Genomic DNA, 19,939 nt, shown 5'->3' with positions numbered 1-19,939 from the left:
CATTAAAGTTTTTATTAAGTCTGGTTTCTATCCCTATGCATATGTTATGATTCATGGGATTCAACTTCATCTAAATCTATAAACTAGTGATATGTTATATATTTTTAGTACTATCTATATATCTCTTTTTAAATTGTTGTGCACATTGATCTCCAAGATGTGAACCACCTGAGGTGCCAGAAGTAAGCCTTTCACAGGATAATAATATTTATAAATAGATGAATATATTTCAGAATAAATTGAACTTTCAGATGAAAAATAATACCAGCCTGATTTTTACCAGAATAGCAAAAACGTTTGTGAGAGTCTTCAGTACACAAAAGGAAAACTGGGCAGTTTGAATGGGGATTTAAAAGAAATGTAATTTATTTTGATCAGTCTTTTGATCATATGTTTACCTCCCAAAAAGAAGATAATATAATATTGTAGGTTATAAGGTTCTTATTATTAGTGGTAAATAACTTTTATTAAACAATTGTTGTATGTTATTTTCTCACTTAATACTTATAACAATCCGGTAAGTTATGTTCCATTTTTACACTGTATGTTACAGCCAAGGAAATTGAAGCTCAGTAAAGTTAAATAAAATGGCTAACATGAAACAGCTTGTATCAGAAGCAAGACTAGACCCATTTCTCCCGCACACTGCTTTCTATGCTTTCAGTTGTAACTTGGTCAGTGTATGAGATAATCTTCCTTCAACATGTGTGTCCAAACTGTTTGAATAAAATATTTAGTTTTCCTTTAGTTACAAGGAGCATATTCTTAGAAGACAAGTTCTCAATGGGACATATGAGTAAGTGGTTAGTTACAATTGCTTATTTTAAGACTGAATTCTAAAAGCCTTCACTGGAACTTCTGAACATCCTCTGTGAATGTAGGAATGAGGAGCTCTACCTATTCATCCCTCACAAATGTTGTTTACTGTGGTTACCTCCATAGAATCAATATTTACTATCACTTTTTTATCTCAGGTTCCACCCAACCAGCTTGGTTTTCCCCATGATAGAAACCATAATAAGTATGCATAACTACAGCAGCACCACTAGTAAATTTTGAAAATTAATTTTTAGGATGAAGTCTCTTTGCTAAAGAAAATCACCTGGCAAAATTTGTAAAAAGTACTGATTCCAAGCCACATTTGTGATTGATATTTTTAGGCAAGGCTGAGATGCTCAGAATTGGCAGGTTAGAAATCAGTCATTTAAAATTTTAGTTTCGCGATTAAACTCCAAAAGATTTGTTATAGAGTAGAACACAAAATTACATGGCTTTTTAAAAAAATAGACCTTGAGTCTTCAAATAAATGTTAGTCTTCTAGCTAGCTGCTTAGTGCCCTGCCTGAGGGTGGCATGCGTGTCCTCTTCCCTTAAGACTATTTCCCCAGCAATGTCTAAGGAGGACCAGAAGTAATTAGAGCCTCCTGTCTTTCCTGCAAAGAGGCAGGTATGTCTTTGTTTTCTGGGATGGACAACCATCTCAATTTTACTTATTTGGTGACTCTTACATGTTCTTATATCTAGAGATTGAACTGGGGTAGTGCACTTTGTGGTTGAGCGTGGTTGGAGTCCTCAGGGGCATTGGCACTTTTAAAATCCCTCACCGACTTTACTTTTCATGTTCACATCATTAGGGAGTGTGTAAATCCATTCTTTCATTGCTATAAAGAAATACCTGAAATTGGCAGGGAATGGTGACTCATGCCTGTAATCCCAGCACTTTGAGAGGTCAAGACGGGCAGATGACTTGAGACTAGGAGTTCAAGACCAACCTGGGCAATATGGTGGAACCCCATCTCTACTGAAAATACAAAAAATAGCTGGGAATAGTAATGTACACCTGTGATCCCAGCTACTTGGGAGGCTGAGGCATGAGAATTGCTGGAGCCTGGGAGGTGGGGGAGGTTGCAGTGAACCGAGATCACACCACTGCTTTCTACCCTGGGTCACAGAGTGAAATTCCATTGAAGGAAGGAAGGAAGGAAGGAAGGAAGGAAGGAAGGAAGGAAGGAAGGAAGGAAGGAAGGAAGTGAGGAAAGGAGGGAGGGAGAGGAAAGAGAATTAGAGATAGAAAGAAGGAGAGAAAGAGAGGAAAGAAAGAAAGAAAATAGAAAGAAAGAAAGAAAGAAAGAAAGAAAGAAAGAAAGAAAGAAAGAAAGAAAGAAAGAAAGAAAGAAAGAAAAAGAAAAGAAAGACTAAGTGCTTTATTTTTTTTGTTACATTTTTAAGTTCTATATTTGTATCATAGAGAATGAGCTGTGTATATTTTTTAGGTGGAAAAGACATATTGACTTAAAAGGTACCTCTCAAATTTTAATGTGTACAATAAACTGGAGATCGTGTTAATGTGTAGATTATTTTTTCAGAAGATCTGGAAGAAAGCCTCAATTTCTGAATTTTTGACAAGCTCACCAGTAATGTCAATGTTTTTAGCCAAAGAAGAATATTTTTTCAAAAATTCAGTAAGTGGAAGAGCCTGTGTGTGTGTGTGTGTGTTTTTTTTTTTTTGTAGTTTTTCTGGCATGTAAACAAAGATGAGAGCTTTTATTTACCAAAGACAGATATATGCAAAGAAAACCTAAGAAAGAAGGGCAGCTGCCAGATTAAATGTGATGGTTTATGAACATCAGCTGCATAAAGATACCTAATAATGAAGAGAAAAATAATTAACTCTGTAGTGCGACGGTCTGTCCGAGAGCTCTTTAGCCAAGTGAATCATTAATGTTAACTTCACTAGGACAAATTTTTATGATGTGCTGATGCATACAGAAGGACACAGCATCACTACTGCGATATTGCCCCCTCAAAAGTAAATTATAGTCTAAATTTAACCATCAAGAGACATCGGTTTTATGCAAAGTTCAAGATACAGTTGTCTTTCATGTTCTGTAATTTGTAATGTTGATTTTAAGTAGTCTTTCTTTAGCACCCTAGGGAGCAAGTATCTCCTAATAATTTTTTTCAGAACTTTCTGGGTAATAAATGCCATCCTGTTAATTAAGTATTTTCTTCTTTTTTTCTGCTTTGTATCTATTTATTTACTTGTTTGCTTTTTTAAAAATTTACTTGAAGTTCTGGGGTACATGTGCAGAATGTGCAGGTTTGCTACATAGGTATACATGTGCCATGGTGGTTTGCTGCACCTATCAACCCATCATCTAGGTTTTAAGCCCTGCATGCATTAGATATTTGTCCTAATGCTGTCCCTCCCCCTGCCCCCCACCCGCCGACAGACCCCATTATGTGTCATTGCCCTCCCTATGTCCATATGTTCTCATTGTTCAACTCCCACTTATGAGTGAGAACATGCACTGTTTGGTTTTCTGATCCTGTGTTAGTTTGCTGAAGATGATGGCTTCCAGCTTCATCCATGTCCCTGCAAAGGATATGATCTCATTTCTTTCAATGGCTGCATAGTATTCTATGGTGTATATGTCCCATATTTGCTTAGTCCAGTCTATCATTGATGGGTATTTGTATTGGATCCATGTCTTTGCTATTGTAAATAGTGTTGCAGTAAACATACATGTGCATGTATCTTTACAGTTGAATGATTTATATTCTTTTGGGTATATACCCAGTAATGGGATAGCTGGGTCAAATGGTATTTCTGGTTCTAGATCCTTGATGAATCATTACATTGTCTTCCACAATGGTTGAACTAATTTACATTCCTACCAACAGTGTAAAAGCATTCCTATTTCTCCACATCTTCGCCAGCATTTATTGTTTTTTGACTTTTTAATAATCGTCATTCTGACTGGTGTGAGAGGGTATCTCATTGTGGTTTTGATTTGCATTTCTTTAATGATCAGTGATGTTGAGCTTTTCTCATGTTTGTTGGATGCATAAATGTCTTCTTTTGAGAAGAGTCTGTTCATATCCTTTGTTCACTTTTTGATGGGGTTGTTTCTTTTTTCTTGTAAATTTGTCTACATTTCTTATAGATTCTAGGTTATTAGACCTTTGTCAGATTGCAAAAATTTTCTCCCATTCTGTAGGTTGCCTTTTCACTCTGATGATAGTTTCTTTTGCTGTGCATAAGCTCTTTAGTGCGTCTAGTTTAATTAGATCCCATTTGTCTATTTTGGCTTTTCTTGCCATTGCTTTTAGCATTTTCGTCATGAAATCATTGGCCATGTCTATGGTATTGCCTAAGTTTTCTTCTAGGGTTTTTATGGTTATGGGTTTAACATTTAAGTCTTTAATCCATCTTGAGTTAATTTTTGTATAAGGTATAAGGGGTTCCAGTTTTAGTTTTCTGCATATGGGTAGCAAGTTTTCTCAGCACCATTTATTAAATAGGGAATCCTTTCCCCTCTGCTTGTTTTTGTCAGGTTTGTCGAAGATCAGATGGTTGTAGATGCGTGGTGTTATTTCTGAGATCTCTGTTCTGTTCCATTGGTCTATATGTCTGTTTTGGTACCAGTACCATGCTGTTTTGGTTACTGTAGCCTTGTAGTATAGTTTGAAGTCAAGTAGCATGATGCCTCCAGCTTTGTTCTTTTTGCTAAGGATTGTCTTGGCTATACAGCCCTTTTTTGGTTCCATATGAAATTTAGGGTAGTTTTTGCTAATTCTGTGAAGAATGTCAATGGGAACAGCATTGAATCTATAATTTATTTTAAGCAATATGACCATTTTCATGATACTGATTTTTCCTATCCATGAGGATGGAATGTTTTTCCATTTGTTTGTGTCCTCTCTTATTCCCTTGAGCAGAAGTTTGTAGTTCTTGAAGAGGTCCTTCACATCCCTTGTAAGTTGTATTCCTATGTATTTTATTCTCTTTGTAGCAATTGTGAATGGGAGTTCACTCATGATTTGCTCTCTGCTTGTGTGTTTTTGGTGTATAGGAATACTTGTGATTTTTGCACATCGATTTTATATCCTGAGATTTGCTGAAGTTGCTTATTAGGTTAAGGAGTTTTGGGCTGAGACGCTGGGATTTTCTAAATACAGAATCATGTCATCTGGAAACAGAAAATTTCACTTCCTCTCTTCCTATTTAAATACCCTTTATTTCTTTCTCTTGACTGATTGCCCTGGCCGGAACTTCCAATACTATGTTGAACAGGAGTGGTGAGAGAGGGCATCCTTGTCTTGCGCCAATTTTCAAAAGGAATGCTTCCAACTTTTGCCTATTCAGTATGATATTGGCTATGGGTTTGTCACAAATAGCACTTATTATTTTGAGATATGTTCCATCAATACCTAGTTTATTGAAAACTTTTAACATGAAGAGTTGTTGAATTTTATCAAAGGCTTTTTCTGCATCTGTTGAGATAATCGTGTGGCTTTTGTCTCTGGTTCTGTTTATGTGGTGCATTACATTTATTGATTTGTGTATGCTGAACCGGACTTACACCTCAGGGATGAAGCTGACTTGTTTGTGGTGGGTAAGCTTTTTGATGTGCTGTTGGATTCAGTTTGCCAGTATTTTATTGAGGATTTTTGCATTGATGTTCATCAGGGATAATGGCCTGATGTTTTCTTTTTGTTGTTGTTGTGTCTCTGCCAGGTTTTAGTATCAGGATGATGCTGACCTCATAAAATGAATTAGGAAGGAGTCCCTCCTTTTCAATTTTTTGGAATAGTTTCAGAAGGAATGACACCAGCTCCTCTTTGTACCTCTGGTAGAATTCGGCTGTGAATCTGTCTGGCCCTGGGCTTTTTATTGGGTGATAGGCTATTAATTACTAGCTAAATTTCAGAACTTGTTATTGTCTATTTAGGGAGCTGACTTCTTGGGAGAGTGTGTGTGTCCAGGAATTTATCCATTTCTTCTAGATTTTCTAGTTTATTTCGGTAGAGGTGTTTATAGTATTCTGATGATATTTTGTATTTCTGTGGGGTCAGTGGTGATATCCCCATTATCATTTTTTATTGTGTCTATTTGATTCTTCTCTCCTTTCTTCTTTATCAGTTTAGCTAGCAGTCTATCTGTTTTGTTACTTTTTTCAAGAGATCCAGCTCCGGTATTCATTAATTTTTTGAATGACTTCTTGTGTCACTATCTCCTTCAGTTCTGCTCTGATCTTAGTTATTTCTTGTCTTCTGCTAGTTTTTAGATTTGTTTGCTCTTGCTTCTCTAGTTCTGTTCATTGTGATGTTAGGGTATCCATTTGAGATCTTTCTAGCTTTCTGATGTGGGCATTTAGTGCTATAAATTTCCTTCTTAACACTGTTTAGCTGTGTCCCAGATATTCTGGTACGTTGTCTGTTTGTTCTCATTGGTTTCAAAGAACTTCTTGATTTCTGCCTTAACTTCATTATTTACCCAGGAATCATTCAGGAGCAGGTTGTTCAATTTCCATGTAGTTGTGTGATTTTGAGTGAGGTTCTTAATCTTGAGTTCTAATTTGATTGCACTGTAGTCTGAGAGACTGTAATGAGTTCAGTTCTTTTGCATTTGCTGAGAAGTGTTTTACTTCCAATTATGTGGTTGATTTTAGAATAAGTGCCATGTAGCATGGAGAAGAATGTATATTCTGTTGATTTGGGGTTGAGAGTTCTGTAGACGTCCATTAGGTCCACTTGATCTGGAGCTGAGTTCAAGTCCTGAATATCCTTGTTAATTTTCTGTCTCATTGATCTGTCTAATATTGACAGTGGGGTGTTAAAGTCTCCCACTATTATTTTGTGGGAGTCTAAGTCTCTTTGTGGATCTCTAAGAACTTGTTTTATGAATCTAGGTGCTCCTGTATTGGGTGTATATATATTTAGGATATTTAGCGCTTCTTGTTGAATTAATCCCTTTACCATTAAGTAATGCCATTCTTTGTCTTTTTTGATCTTTGTTGGTTTAAAGTCTGTTTTCTCACAGACTAGGATTGCAACCTCTCCTTTTTTTTTTTTTTTACTTTCCATTTGCTTGGTAAATTTTCCTCCATCCCTTTATTTTGAGCCTATGTGTGTCGTTGCACATGAGATGGGTCCCCTGAATATGGCATACCAATGGATCTTAACTCTTTATCCAATTTGGAGACTGGGTATTTTATAAAGAGGAAAGGGTTTAATTGGCTCATGGTTTTCCAGGCTGTACAGGAAGCACGGCCCTGGGCACCTGCTCAGTTTCTGATGAGGACTCAGGAAGCTTACCATCATGGCAGAAGGCAGATGGGGAGCAGGCACATCACATGACAAGAATGAGAGCAAGAGAGAGAGATAGTGGAGGGGAGGTGCCCTACACTTGTAAATGACCAGATCCCCTGTGAACTCAGAGCAGGAACTCATTGATCACCTAGGAGATGGCCCAAGCCATTCATGAGGGATCTGCTGCTGTGATCCAATCACCTCCCACCAGGCCCCATCTCCAGCGCTAAGGAGTATACTTCAATGAGATTTGGGCAAGGACAAATATCCAAACTATATCAGGGAGCCGTTAGTGTGTCTGGCCATGTTGAAAGGATAGAAGCTTATTGGAGTGGAAAAAAATTGCCTCTCCCCAGCTATACAACTCAGTCAAATCACATTCAATTCACATAAATATATTGTGACCTCCAAGTATGTAAGAGGTGATTTATATACACAATTGCTAATTTATAATACAGTTTCATAAATTTGATCTTCACGAGAAAGATGAGGAAATTGTTCCTTGCCAAAGTTAATTGGCTGAATTACCAACTGAAGTCCTGTTATGCTTAGCCCCAAATTCTGGTGGCCCCTTTCCATTATGTCAACCGGCTCTCTTTACATATACATTGTCACCCCATATCTTCCAGTTCCTAAAGCAAAAGGAGAAAAGTTGCTGCGTGAGGATCTCTTGGCCTAGATTTTAAAAGTCAAAGACAGCAGGTTGCCTTATAACCTCAAACGGTGTCACATTTCTAGTTTGGAGCTGATCAGTGCATCCTCTGTGTCCTGATGCTTAGCTTTTCTTTTCTTCTTCTCTTCTCTTCTCTTCTCTTTTTGAGGTGGAATCTCACTCTGTTGCCCAGGCTGTAGTTTAGTGGCATGATGTCAGCTCACTGCAGCCTCCTCCTGCTGGGTTCAAGCGATTCTCCTGCCTCAGCCTCCCGAGTAGCTGGGATTACAGGTGTGCACTACCAAACCTGGCTAACTTTTGTATTTTTAGTACAGCCGGGTTTTCCTCTGTTGGCCAGGCTGGTCTTGAATTCCTGACCTTAAGTGATCTGCCTGCCTCGGCCTCCCAAAGTGCTGGGATTACAGGCGTGAGCCACCACACCCGACCAACTTTTCTGATATTACTTTGAATATGTTTGTGCCCTCTCATTGCCTTATCCCAACCCGACTGCAGTCTCCTGGCTCCTGTCAGGTGAACTATGCCTTATCCATATTGACAAAGTAGTTGAGGGAGTCAACTTGGGGAAAATGTATTATTATTTTTTTTTCTATTAGAATATTTATTGTTTTAACTTTTTTTTTATATTTTAAGTTCTAGGGTACATGTGCATGACGTGCAGGTTTGTTACATTTGTATACTTGTGCCATGTTGGTGTGCTGCACCCATCTACTCGTCAGCACCCATCAATTCATCATTTATATCAGGTATAACTCCCAATGCAATCCCTCCCCCCACTCCTCGGCCCCGATGTGTGATGTTCCCCTTCCTGAGTCCAAGTGATCTCATTGTTCAGTTCCCACCTATGAGTGAGAACATGCGGTGTTTGGTTTTCTGTTCTTGTGATAGTTTGCTAAGAATGATGGTTTCCAGCTGCATCCATGTCCCTACAAAGGACGCAAACTCATCCTTTTTTATGGCTGCATAATATTCCATGGTGTATATGTGCCACATTTTCTTAATCCAGTCTGTCACAGATGGACATTTGGGTTGATTCCAAGTCTTTGCTATTGTGAATAGTGCCGCAATAAACATACGTGTGCATGTGTCTTTATAGCAGCATGATTTATAATCCTTTGGGTATATACCCAGTAGTGGGATGGCTGGGTCATATGGTACATCTATTCAGATATAAGAAGATAACGATTTAAAATATTCCAAACACCGCATGTTCTCACTCATAGGGGGGAACTGAACAATGAGATCACTTGGACTCGGGAAGGGGAACATCACACATCGGGCTTATCATGGGGAGGGGGGAGGGGGGAGGGATTGCATTGGGAGTTATACCTCATATAAATGGTGAATTGATGGGTGCTGATGAGTTGATGGGTGCAGCACACCAACATGGCACAAGTATACATATGTAGCAAACCTGCAAGTTATGCACATGTACCCTAGAACTTAAAGTATAATTTAAAAAAATTAAAAATAAATAAATAAATAAATAAAATAAAAATAAAATAAAATGAAATAAAATATTCCTTTAAAATAAAATCATGTACTGCATTGTCACTTAAATTTCATGGTCACAATATTTGAAAAAATACTTAATTTTACCATTTTTATGCATGATGGCTACAATTCTTTACAATTTTGCCTACCAACCCTTTCAGGAATCGGTGAAAGGAGTAGGAAAATCATATTAAAATACTCAGTTTTACAACTTATTTCCTAGAAAAAAAATGTGCCAGGTTAACTTGTTCATTAAAAGAGGTGTGATATCAATATTATTGCCTGCTTCAGAATATTTATCTTGTTTTGCAGTTCCACTAAAAGTCCAGGCAAAGCCATTAAAAGTTTTCCAAAATCAATAAATAATTTATCTCTGCAAATAAGACTCTTGCTTTCTAGGGTGGGATTAGTTTTCCAAAGCATCCAGCGTTAGAATTAGCCAGACAAATTCATAGGAGTTTATAATTAATCCTGACAAGAGGAAGCTAATAGGAGTGAAAATGAAATCAGATGATTGTCTGAAATGAAGCTGAAAGGCGATAACAGCCAGACTAAGTTTTCTGTAGGTACATGCAGTGACCGGGAAAACCTCTCAATCTAGGGGTCAGCTTTTAGCAAGATAATATGTCTTGCTAAATTTTTATGTCTGCCACAAAAGGCAAGACAAGCACCATGTAAGGTATCAAAGGCTGTGTTCATTATTCTCTTGAGTGTAAAAGTTTGTGACTGTATCTATGTATGATTGTTTGTGGGTGTAATTTTCTCCATGGGTTTATTTAGAATTGTGTTCCTCCATTTTTTATTCATTTCTAGAACATACAATATAAATAAAAACGAAGCCTTTACAGATGCAATGAAAAACAAAATGCTCAAGTTGTGTAGTGTTATCTGTTGCATGTGGATTTGTTGGGCTACTTACTTATTTACATCATTGACAATTTCTTATGGAATGCCAGCTTCAGAAATATACTGTAGCTTGGGCTCTGCAAATATCTTCTACAACAAATGGATCAAATTTCTATACCAAGAAGTCATTCTTAGCCTGCTTGTCTTTAGATTTTTAACAAAAAAGGTAGTAACAATGTAAACAAAATTGCTATGTATAAATTCCTATCATAGGTATATGTTGTGAAAATCTAGCAAGTAAATTTAGTAATAATTTATTTCGTGAGTATCTTTTGACCTTTTTTGTCCTTTCTCACATACTAGGAACATGTTACAACCAGCTCATGCTGCATCAGTCACGGTATCCATTTAGGGTAGCACAAATCCTTATCTTTTACCCTAATTTGTAAATCTCTAAGAGTGTAGTTTAAAAATTGCTTTTATACGATAACAACTGCTTATTAACGATCCTTGTATCTCACCAAACAGCTACACTCACCAGCGAAAAGGTGAAAAGCTCTCTCTCTCTTTTTCTCACTCACTTTCTCTCTTATATGCAAATGCAGGCTCTGACATTTTCACTTTCCAGAATGCTATGCTGTTTATTCCATCCCTAGAACTAGTACCTGTTGATCCTTTAATAATAGTCACTGCAAGCAACACCCTATTGCAAGGTTTTCCCAGTACCCACCATCTGCCACCCGTAGTCATAATTGATGTTTCCACTTTGAACTTCAGTTAACATCAGGAGCATATAGATAGCTCTTAAAGCATTCATCACACTCTCCTGTGGTCGTTACTTTTTTATTCTCTCTTACACTAAGCAGTAAAGTCCCTGAGTCCACTTTATTCCTTTTATTCATCTCCATTCCTAGCATGCTGTGTGGCATAGAGTAGGCTTGTCAAAAATAATTATTATAAATTAATAAACAGACAGTCAAATACAATTAAGTGCCCCCCTACGAATACTGGAAAAATTTTCTGAAAAGAGGTAAGTCATCATAAGCATAGTCATATTCATTAATGACAGTGATTACAGAAGCCCTAAGTGCAGTGCAAAAATCAGTGACGGTAGTTCCATATGTGTAGAGAAAGACGATATTGTGAATAACGAAGAGAGGAATCTTAACGTGAAGTCTGAAGCTATTGCCTTTGTCATTGGCGAGCCTTGTGAGAGGAGAACTATGCACAGTGAAGCATATGTTGAATTATGGGCCGCATGCTTTCACTCGAAGTATATCCCTTTTCTCTTATATGAAAGTGTTATGAGGTCCTTCTGGGAATTGTTTTGTAAACAGTTGGAAAGTTTCTCATTTTTCAGATGAGGAAACTGAGGCTCAAATGTTTCAAGTGAATCGCCCTAGGTAATTAAGTGAGTTAATCACTGAACTGAGATGATCATTTTTGTGTTGTGATACACAGCTCGGTGCTCTGAACCACTAAGAGTTGTGAATAACTTAAAACCACAAGACTCTGAGGTCCTGAGGTATTGTTTGTGGCCATTATCAACAATTTTAGTAACAAGTTTAGAACACATTTTCTTAGATCTCAAACTCCTACAAAATGTTATTTGTAAATAGAATGTTTTGTTAAGAATTAAAAACAAACAAGCAAACATGTGCTAGGAGGATAATTGAAGGCTTTTTAAAAAACAATTGGCTGCTCCCAGGGATTCTAGCACTCATTTTGATACATGGAAACTACTAAAGCCAGACATTTAAAACATTGAAAATCAGTGCCAATTTGTGAATTATTACACTTAAAAATGCATAAAAAAGGATCCACTTATTAAAGAGTTTCTGTAGTTTACAAATAAATAATTCACCATAGATTTAAATAATGGTAGAAAGACACATTCATTCATTCATTCAAAAAATAATTATTAAACATCTACTATATATTAGGTTTCTCCAGAGAGCATATAGAATATAGAATATATTTTACATATTATATATATGTGTATATATGTATGTTGGCTTAGCTCAAAAGATACGTGTCTATAGATACAGATGAAGATATGAAGAGATTTACTTTAAGGAATTGGCTCATGTAATTTTGTAGGCTGTTAAGACCAAAATCTTCAGGGCAGCCTGGACATTTCAGCAGGCGAAACAAGCTGATGTGGCAGGCAAAAGGCTCTGCCAAAGATGGGGTAGGCCAGTGACCTCTTACTGCTGAGAAGTCAAAATTTTTCCTATTAATAAGATGAGTCCCACTCACATTATGGAGGGTAACATGCTTTACTCAAAGTCTATCAATTTAAGTGTTAATCACAACTATAAAATACCTTCACAGCAACATCTAGACTGGTGTTTGACCAAACAGCCAGGCACCATACTTTAGTCAAGCTGATACTTTAATTTAACTGTCATAGACTCTGTGTCAGGGACTTCATGGAATTGGAAATTACACTAAGGAACAGTTGAGTTTGGAAGACATCCAATGAACAAATGACCATACAAACATGAATTGCATTTGTCTCAAGTGCCAGAAACAAAAAGCGAGGGTACCTTGAGAAGTTATAGCAGGGAAACCTGGCCCAGTGGAAGGGACTTGGAAATGATAGTCAGGCTGAGGCCTGAAGGCTACAAAAATGGGGTTAACCAAAGAAAACAGGAGAGACTTCCAAGCAGAGGAGAAGACCCTGCATTAGGCAGGAGCTGGGAAAGGCCAACATGGTCAGACACCTGGATACTTGGGGAAAGGGGGTACAAAGGGGTGTTTGAAGTGTGAGAGGAGCCACATCCTTCAGGATCTTGCAGACCATGTGACAGGTTTGCCACTGTTAAAGTAGGACAGTGATTAGGAAGGGTCTCTGCATGTGCTTTGTGCCAAATGTATCAGAAAGGCTAAGAGTGGGAGGCAGAGTGGCCAGTGAGGAGGCCAGATAAGAGTGTGTGTAGAGAGGGAGCTGGAGAGAATGGAATTAGCTTAAAAGATATTTTGAGAATATGTTGGAGAATGTGATGATTACGTATGAGGGTTGAGGGAGAAGTAGGTATCAAGCAAGATTCTAAGACTTCAAGCTTGCTCCACAGTTTGGAAGCTGGTCCTATTTGTTATGATAGGGAACTCTGGTTTAGGATTTCCAATTGAATAAGGGACCTATTGAGCTGGAGGTACTTGTGGTGTAGCCAAGTGGAGAAATCTAGTAAGCAGTTGGACATGTAGCTCTAAGACTCTACAACGATGTATAGGATGACAGAGAATTGAGAAATCATGAAAGTGAATCAGATTGCCTGGGAGAGTTATCATGAAAAAAGAGAAAGGCCCAAGACAGAGCTCAGAGCAGCTCACGACTAAAGGTCAGCTCAAGACTAGAGGAGATGGAAAAGCAGAATGGCCTAAGAAATATGGACAAACCAGCACCTTCACATCCAGCAGAGTTGTATCTCTGTCTTCCTCCTATACTCACATCTCTCTCCAACCACAGCCAGGTGAGGTTCTTTACTGTTAGGATTCATGGGATTAGGTTGGGTCCACCTGGATAATTCAGGATCATCTCCCAAATTTAATGTCTTTAGCCTTAATCACACCTATAACTTTAGTTCCCTTTTGCTATGCAACATTACCTACTCCCAGGTTCCATATGTTAGAATGGGGACATCTTTAGGGGACCAGTATTTTTTCTACTACAAAAACAACAATTCAGAGCACTGCTGAAAGGTCACAGAAGATAAGACTAAAATTCTTCTGATTGGATATAGTATATGGAAGTGAACAAGAGTAATTTCAGTGTCTTGGAGGTCACAGAAATGGGCTAAAAAATTAAAAGAGGGAGATTACAAGTAGATACTTTATTCAGGAAATCCATGAGTAAGAAATGCTGGTCTTGAAACCCATTTAAACATGAGTGGATATTTATTATCACTGAAAGAATCATTGTCTATATCCAGGATTTGCCTGGTGGGGCAAGAATTCCATCCACCCCATCCAAACTCCAGAAAGTCACTTGTTCTCTATCCAGAGTACCTGAGGGAAAATGACTACAGAAATAATTAAGGGTAATGTATTAAAGTAAAATCTGAAAGATTCTTGTTAGCTGAAAAAAATGAAACAAAGATTAACAAATATATATTCTGAAACTCTTGACATTCATTTCAATTTTTAAAAACAGTGATTACCTTGTGGTTTTAGATATGTGTGTTCCAGGGCAATTAATCATCTAATAAACGTGTTTCTAATAAGCATTTGCTAATAGCTTGATGTTGATAAAAATGTTTCAAGTCTGCTATCTCCAAAGCCAAAGACTTCAAAATAATATCTAGTGAGAGTTGTACTTAAAATGAGTATCAGCACTAATATGAAAGAAAAAGCAAATATGATAGGAAGAAAAAAGGAAAAAGTACTCTAATATTTATAAATTAACTTAAAAATCATAGTTTTTAACAATTATTCAGGGATTAACTTATTTTTGGTGCCATTCTGAGTGTTGCACATTGTCTCATTTAATCATTAACATGCCCTTACAAAGAATGCAAAAACTATCCTCATTTTGGAAGTGGGATAACTGAGGCTGTACACATAGGGCTGGAGTTTGAATCTAGGAAATCTACAACTTTCAAACTGTCATAACAGTAGGTAACAGCTAGCATTGATTGTCTGTCGAGTACCCGTTTTATACACTTTACAGATGTAAATACTTACATCTCACCCCAGGCTTATGAGGTAGACATTTTCACACCATTATAGTTTGGAAAACTAAAGCATGCTTAAGTCACACATGTAATAAGTGGATCAGAACTCACACCCATGAAGATTGGCTCCACAGTCCAATTTCTTCTCCAAATACCTGAAAGGTGATTTTTTTTTGAAACTTGTTCATGTAGGCAGAGTGTTATCATAGACATTTCTGCTATTGTATTTGTAAAAGTATTTGGAATTAAAAATATATGTAATTGTGATGGGCTAGTAGACTCTTCCCTCTCTGAACTTCACCTTGCCTTCAAGAGTAAATGAAGAACGAGGTGATCTAAAGTATCTCTTAGCTGCATAGTTCTATGAACATGCCAAAGTTTCTTCTCCCCTTTTAACAAGTCTTTATTTTTAATCTGTTTTTACATGCTGGGATTTATGCTACATTGTATTATTGTAGTGATTAATAATCATTTAGATTAAGCGTGTACTCAGTACAGTATTTGCAACACATTAGGTGCTATGCAAAGTACATTACTTGGTTTGCTTTACTTAACCCTCACACAAGCTTTGCTTTTAATTATGATTACTCTCTCTACCTTACAGATGAGGAAACTGAGCTTAGAGGCCCTTAGAGCCTTATTTAAGTCACACAACCAGTAAATGGCAGAGCTGGGATCAAACCCAGAAAACCTCACTCTGAAACTCAGAAGCCCAGTCTCCTTACCATGTTACTGTTATGTTGTAGGTGCTAAATCATTGACGACAAGCATCGTTGATGAGGTTCATAGTATTTGTACCACACACTCTGAAACAGAGTCAGATCAGACTGAAGCAAAGGTGAATCATTTGGCCTACATGTAAGAATGAGAAATGGGGAGATATACACGACGTGTCTGTCTAAAATCTTATCTTTCTGACCTACCCCAATTGTGGTCATTTCCACAATTAGAGCCTTTCCCTTGGGTTTTGCAGATGGGGTCCAAAGGACCAGCTTAAAATATGACTAGAGGGAGCAATGATTTAACGACTTACTTCCTGACACCAGCAAACACATAAGCTCACCTGCTGCGAACAAAGGGCAGAACCCTAAAGGAATAGCTTAGGGTGTTTGAATCATGGGTAAGGTTTCTGGAGCTTTGTGTCTGAATCATGGGTAACGTTTCTGGAGCTTTATTTATGACTGAGAAGTAGGCAAATATCACCAGGCCTGGTGTGTGTGTGTGTGTGTGTGTGTGTAAAACTATGTACATGGGTATATGTGTGGTGGCAGCAAATAGCTAAGGGCACAATTGCACAATTAGGTGTCAGACTTTAGAGAAAGCATATTATAAAAGGGATGGAAGCAACAACTGAATGTAAGAAGGTGTTAAAGGAAAAAGAGTCACCCAGTAAGTCTACCTCAATTTGGCCGTAAACTGACGTGACTGAGGCCGTCTTAGGGTTGTTCTCCATTTAAGAAATTCCTAGAGACTTTGATGTAGTGGGAAATGAGTGGAACACAATCACGGGTTTTGAAGGCTTCCGGAATCATCTACCCCAGACTTTGTCCTCTGCACAATCCGTGTGGGCTGCCTCAGAGAGCAGCTATTTGGGGTCCGTTTTTAACGTCAACCCAGAATGAGAGTCTACAGTCAGCAATCCTATGTTATCTATATTTGCTGTCAGGAAAGCCGTTGCATATCTAAATCCTTTGTATCAAGTTGATATCCAGCCTATTCTTAAGAAAGATAAAAATGGGTTATGTCATTATCCACCTAAAGGATTCTAATATTCCTAGAGCTATCAGTAAATCACCTCATAATCTCTCTTTCCTATGGGATACCTTGAGTTCCTTCCATTTCTCCTTATTTATCTGGTTCTTTCTAAACTAGACACCTTCCAACACTCAGAAGGACAAGTATCACTGGTGAGTTTCATAGTATTTGTACCGCACAGAAAAGGATTTTCATCATACAACATTGCTTAGAAGTGGGGAAGTAAAATTTGTGCCCAGAGTGAGACAAGGCCACAGAACAAGACCGTGAGACACCTTCTCATTGTGATTTTGTGAATCACAATGAATCCTCAGACAAGTCAACATTCTCTGCAAATCTGTAGAAAAATTCCTTCCTTTGCTTATCTGGGTCTCAGTCTGTAATGGCAAAACCGTCATGGTGATAGTATTCTTGTAAAGAGCCATTGTGGGGATGAATCACATATCATTTGAGAATGTTTAATATGTAATGAATGTTACGAATATCATTTGTGAATTATGAATCTTAAAACTACATTCAGATACACATACACAATTTTGCAAATAACATCATATATATATATATATAGAGAGAGAGAGAGAGTCTCTCAAGTCTCATATATATATTACCAATTACCACAGAAAGATATGATCTTAGACAGACACATCACGTGTATCTCTTCATTTCTCATTCTTATGTGTAGGCCAAATGATCCATCTTTGCTTCATTCTGACCTGACTCAATGTTTCAGAGTGTGTAGTACAAATACTATGAACCTCATCAACAATGCTTGTCATCAATTATTTGGTACCTACAACATAAGAGAAAGAAGATCTCTCAATGTCTCTCTCTCTCTGTATACACACACACACACACACACACTCTTTGCTGTACTGTTAGAGAGACAGAGAGAGAGAAGATCTCTCAACTCTCAAGGTCTTGCTCTGTTGCGCAGGCTAGAGTGCAGTGGCATGATCATAGTTCACTGCAACCTCGAACCCCTGGGCTCAAGGGATTCTCCTGCCTGTGCCTCCCAAAGTGCAATGATTACAGGCATGAGCAACCTCACCTGGCCAGATACATAGCTATTAATGAAGAGTAATCACATTATGCATTGTAATCAACATTTATGTTTGTTGAAATTGTCTTAACACTTTCATGTGTTGTTCACAGGAATGTAACCTGGAATAGCTTAGCTATTCCAGACACACACTGCTCACCAGAGCTAGAAGAAGGCTACCAGTGCCCACCTGGATTTAAATGCATGGACCTTGAAGATCTGGGACTTAGCAGGCAAGAGCTGGGCTACAGTGGCTTTAATGAGATAGGTCTGTCTTACTGGTAAAATACGTTTTAAGTTTCTATTTTATGATGTTTATGAAGTGGACAGAATAATTAAATAATTGATACTAATATTTTGACTACTAATACAGCCGTCATACAGAAGAAATACAAATATAAATTTTAATTCTATGCCTATTTTATAATATATTCTACCCTACAGTGCATAGCATACATGTTATATATGTATATAGGCAGCAGTGTTTGTATGGAGTTACAGATCTCTCATTTTTAACTATTTTGATTCTTAATAATAGCATTTAAAAGTATTTGTTTGTTGAACAGGGTTCTGGGTTGTTGACTCAAAGATAAACAAAATTTGGTTTTGTAACTATACCCTAATAGGCGAGGTAAGTCTTTAAAACTATAATACTAGGTATTGATGAGTGCATTAGAACTGAAAAGTGCTCCTTGATTAGAAGACAATTAATGAACTACTTAATGAATATGCATCAACTATGTAATAAATGTATGGGAAATACTTGTACATGAAAACTATGTACTCAAATGTGAACATTTCTTCTTGACTTGCCTTATTAAGTCCTAAAATGTGCTATTACATACACAATGAAAGAACTTAGCATCTGCCATTTAGTTGATATCATTGTATTTATTATAATTCCATGCAAGTTGCACATATTGTATTATTAAAGCAAAAAATGTGTAATTCTAAACAAGTATCTTACGCCTTGAGAATTGTTATCAGAGTAATTTTTTAAACTAAATTTTCTTCAAGTCTCAGGCCCACGTGCTGAATCATAAAGTTACAGCTTCTATATAGAATATAGTACTGAACGTGGGCTGATGGTATCTTTTTAAGTTCAGTTTTGCAAATAACATCTCGAGTTTTCATCTTTATATTTTAATATTTCCTCATATTTGATTTTAAGCATTATAGTTAGATGGCATTCTTCAGTCTCTTTTGACCAATAATATTGTCTCCTATTTCATAAAAATCCAGAAGCCAACTGATGTGAAGCAATTGCAATTTGCTATACTCTCTTAAGCTTATCCAGCTTTGTAATTGATCTTAAATCCTTCCCTCTGTCTCAAAAGTACAGAGGCGTCATGAATTATACCAATAACTTTTAGGCATGAGGAAGAAATCACAGATGTGGTATGGGAGGCGAGATGTATAGGCTGATACGCTGTGTGGAATAAGCTTCAAGAGTTCCAACAGTTGGGCATGACTAGAATGCATGCCTTATCAGAGTCTGCAGCTCTTTCTTTTAGGGACTGAGTGTATCCATGTCTTCTATGGAGAGTGGTCACCATCCCAGGGTTAAGGTTGCCCTTACAGAAAATATCCTCCAATTTTTTAAAATCACGTAGCTAAAGCACATCACACCCTCACCATTTTTAATGCAACGATTGTACCCAAATTCAAAATGCAGCATTATATTCAAGTTGATTCACCTTTCTTCACTCTGACTTACAATGGCGTCGCTTAATATAAGGTAGAATCTCTGAGAGAAAAAGTCTCCTTGTAGTGTGCTGGTTCCAGAGGACCAATTCTAGGAGGAAATTGCCTTGGAGGCAGTCGCCCCCTACTAAAGCAATTATCTTACTATAGCTGTACTGTTAATTTATCTCCCAAGGATTTAAGCTCCTTGAAAACAGGAAGTGCATCTTTTCATCTTCAAGTCTCCAGGGCACAGGGTTATGCCTGGCTCACAGGGAGGCTTCCATAAATATTTACTAATAGGCTCAACAAAGTGTATGTCCTTTTGAATTCATTGGTAACCAGGCATGTTTGTATGAGGAGGTAGAGCCACAGTAGAGAATTAAGTTGTTTTCTTGTTGTTCTTTTCCCTGATTTTGTCTGTTTTTGTTGGCAATATTCATTATTCCTCATGACTCCTTCCTTTCTATACAGGCTTAATTTCATCTGTTTGCTTATTTGTCCCAAATGATGATTGAATTCATCATCACTGTTTGATGATAATGAAATGTAATGAAATGTTGATCTTGTACCATAACCAAAACATATTTAAATGGTCACTATAATTTAGACTGAAATTGATAGCTACTTCCTGATATTATGTATCTCTGTAGATACACAAACTACTATATTTAAAAGTTCT

At 37.3% G+C, this 19,939-nt stretch overlaps 1 protein-coding gene across 1 annotated transcript in view; it reads left to right on the top strand.

Annotated features, from left to right (window-relative positions):
* NALCN (sodium leak channel, non selective) overlaps nt 1-19,939 on the top strand; it is a 338,653-nt gene that overhangs the window by 35,717 nt on the left and 282,997 nt on the right. The window contains exon 6 of the mRNA XM_011933944.1: nt 17,688-17,842. Coding sequence (XP_011789334.1) covers nt 17,688-17,842 — 155 coding nt within the window. The remainder of the gene's footprint in view (nt 1-17,687; nt 17,843-19,939) is intronic.

The sequence above is a fragment of the Colobus angolensis genome, unplaced genomic scaffold (genome assembly GCF_000951035.1).
Source record: "Colobus angolensis palliatus isolate OR3802 unplaced genomic scaffold, Cang.pa_1.0 Scaffold13, whole genome shotgun sequence".
Lineage (NCBI taxonomy): Eukaryota > Metazoa > Chordata > Mammalia > Primates > Cercopithecidae > Colobus > Colobus angolensis.
The sequence above is the reverse complement of the archived record's forward strand: the minus strand, read 5'-3'. Positions and strand labels throughout refer to the sequence as shown.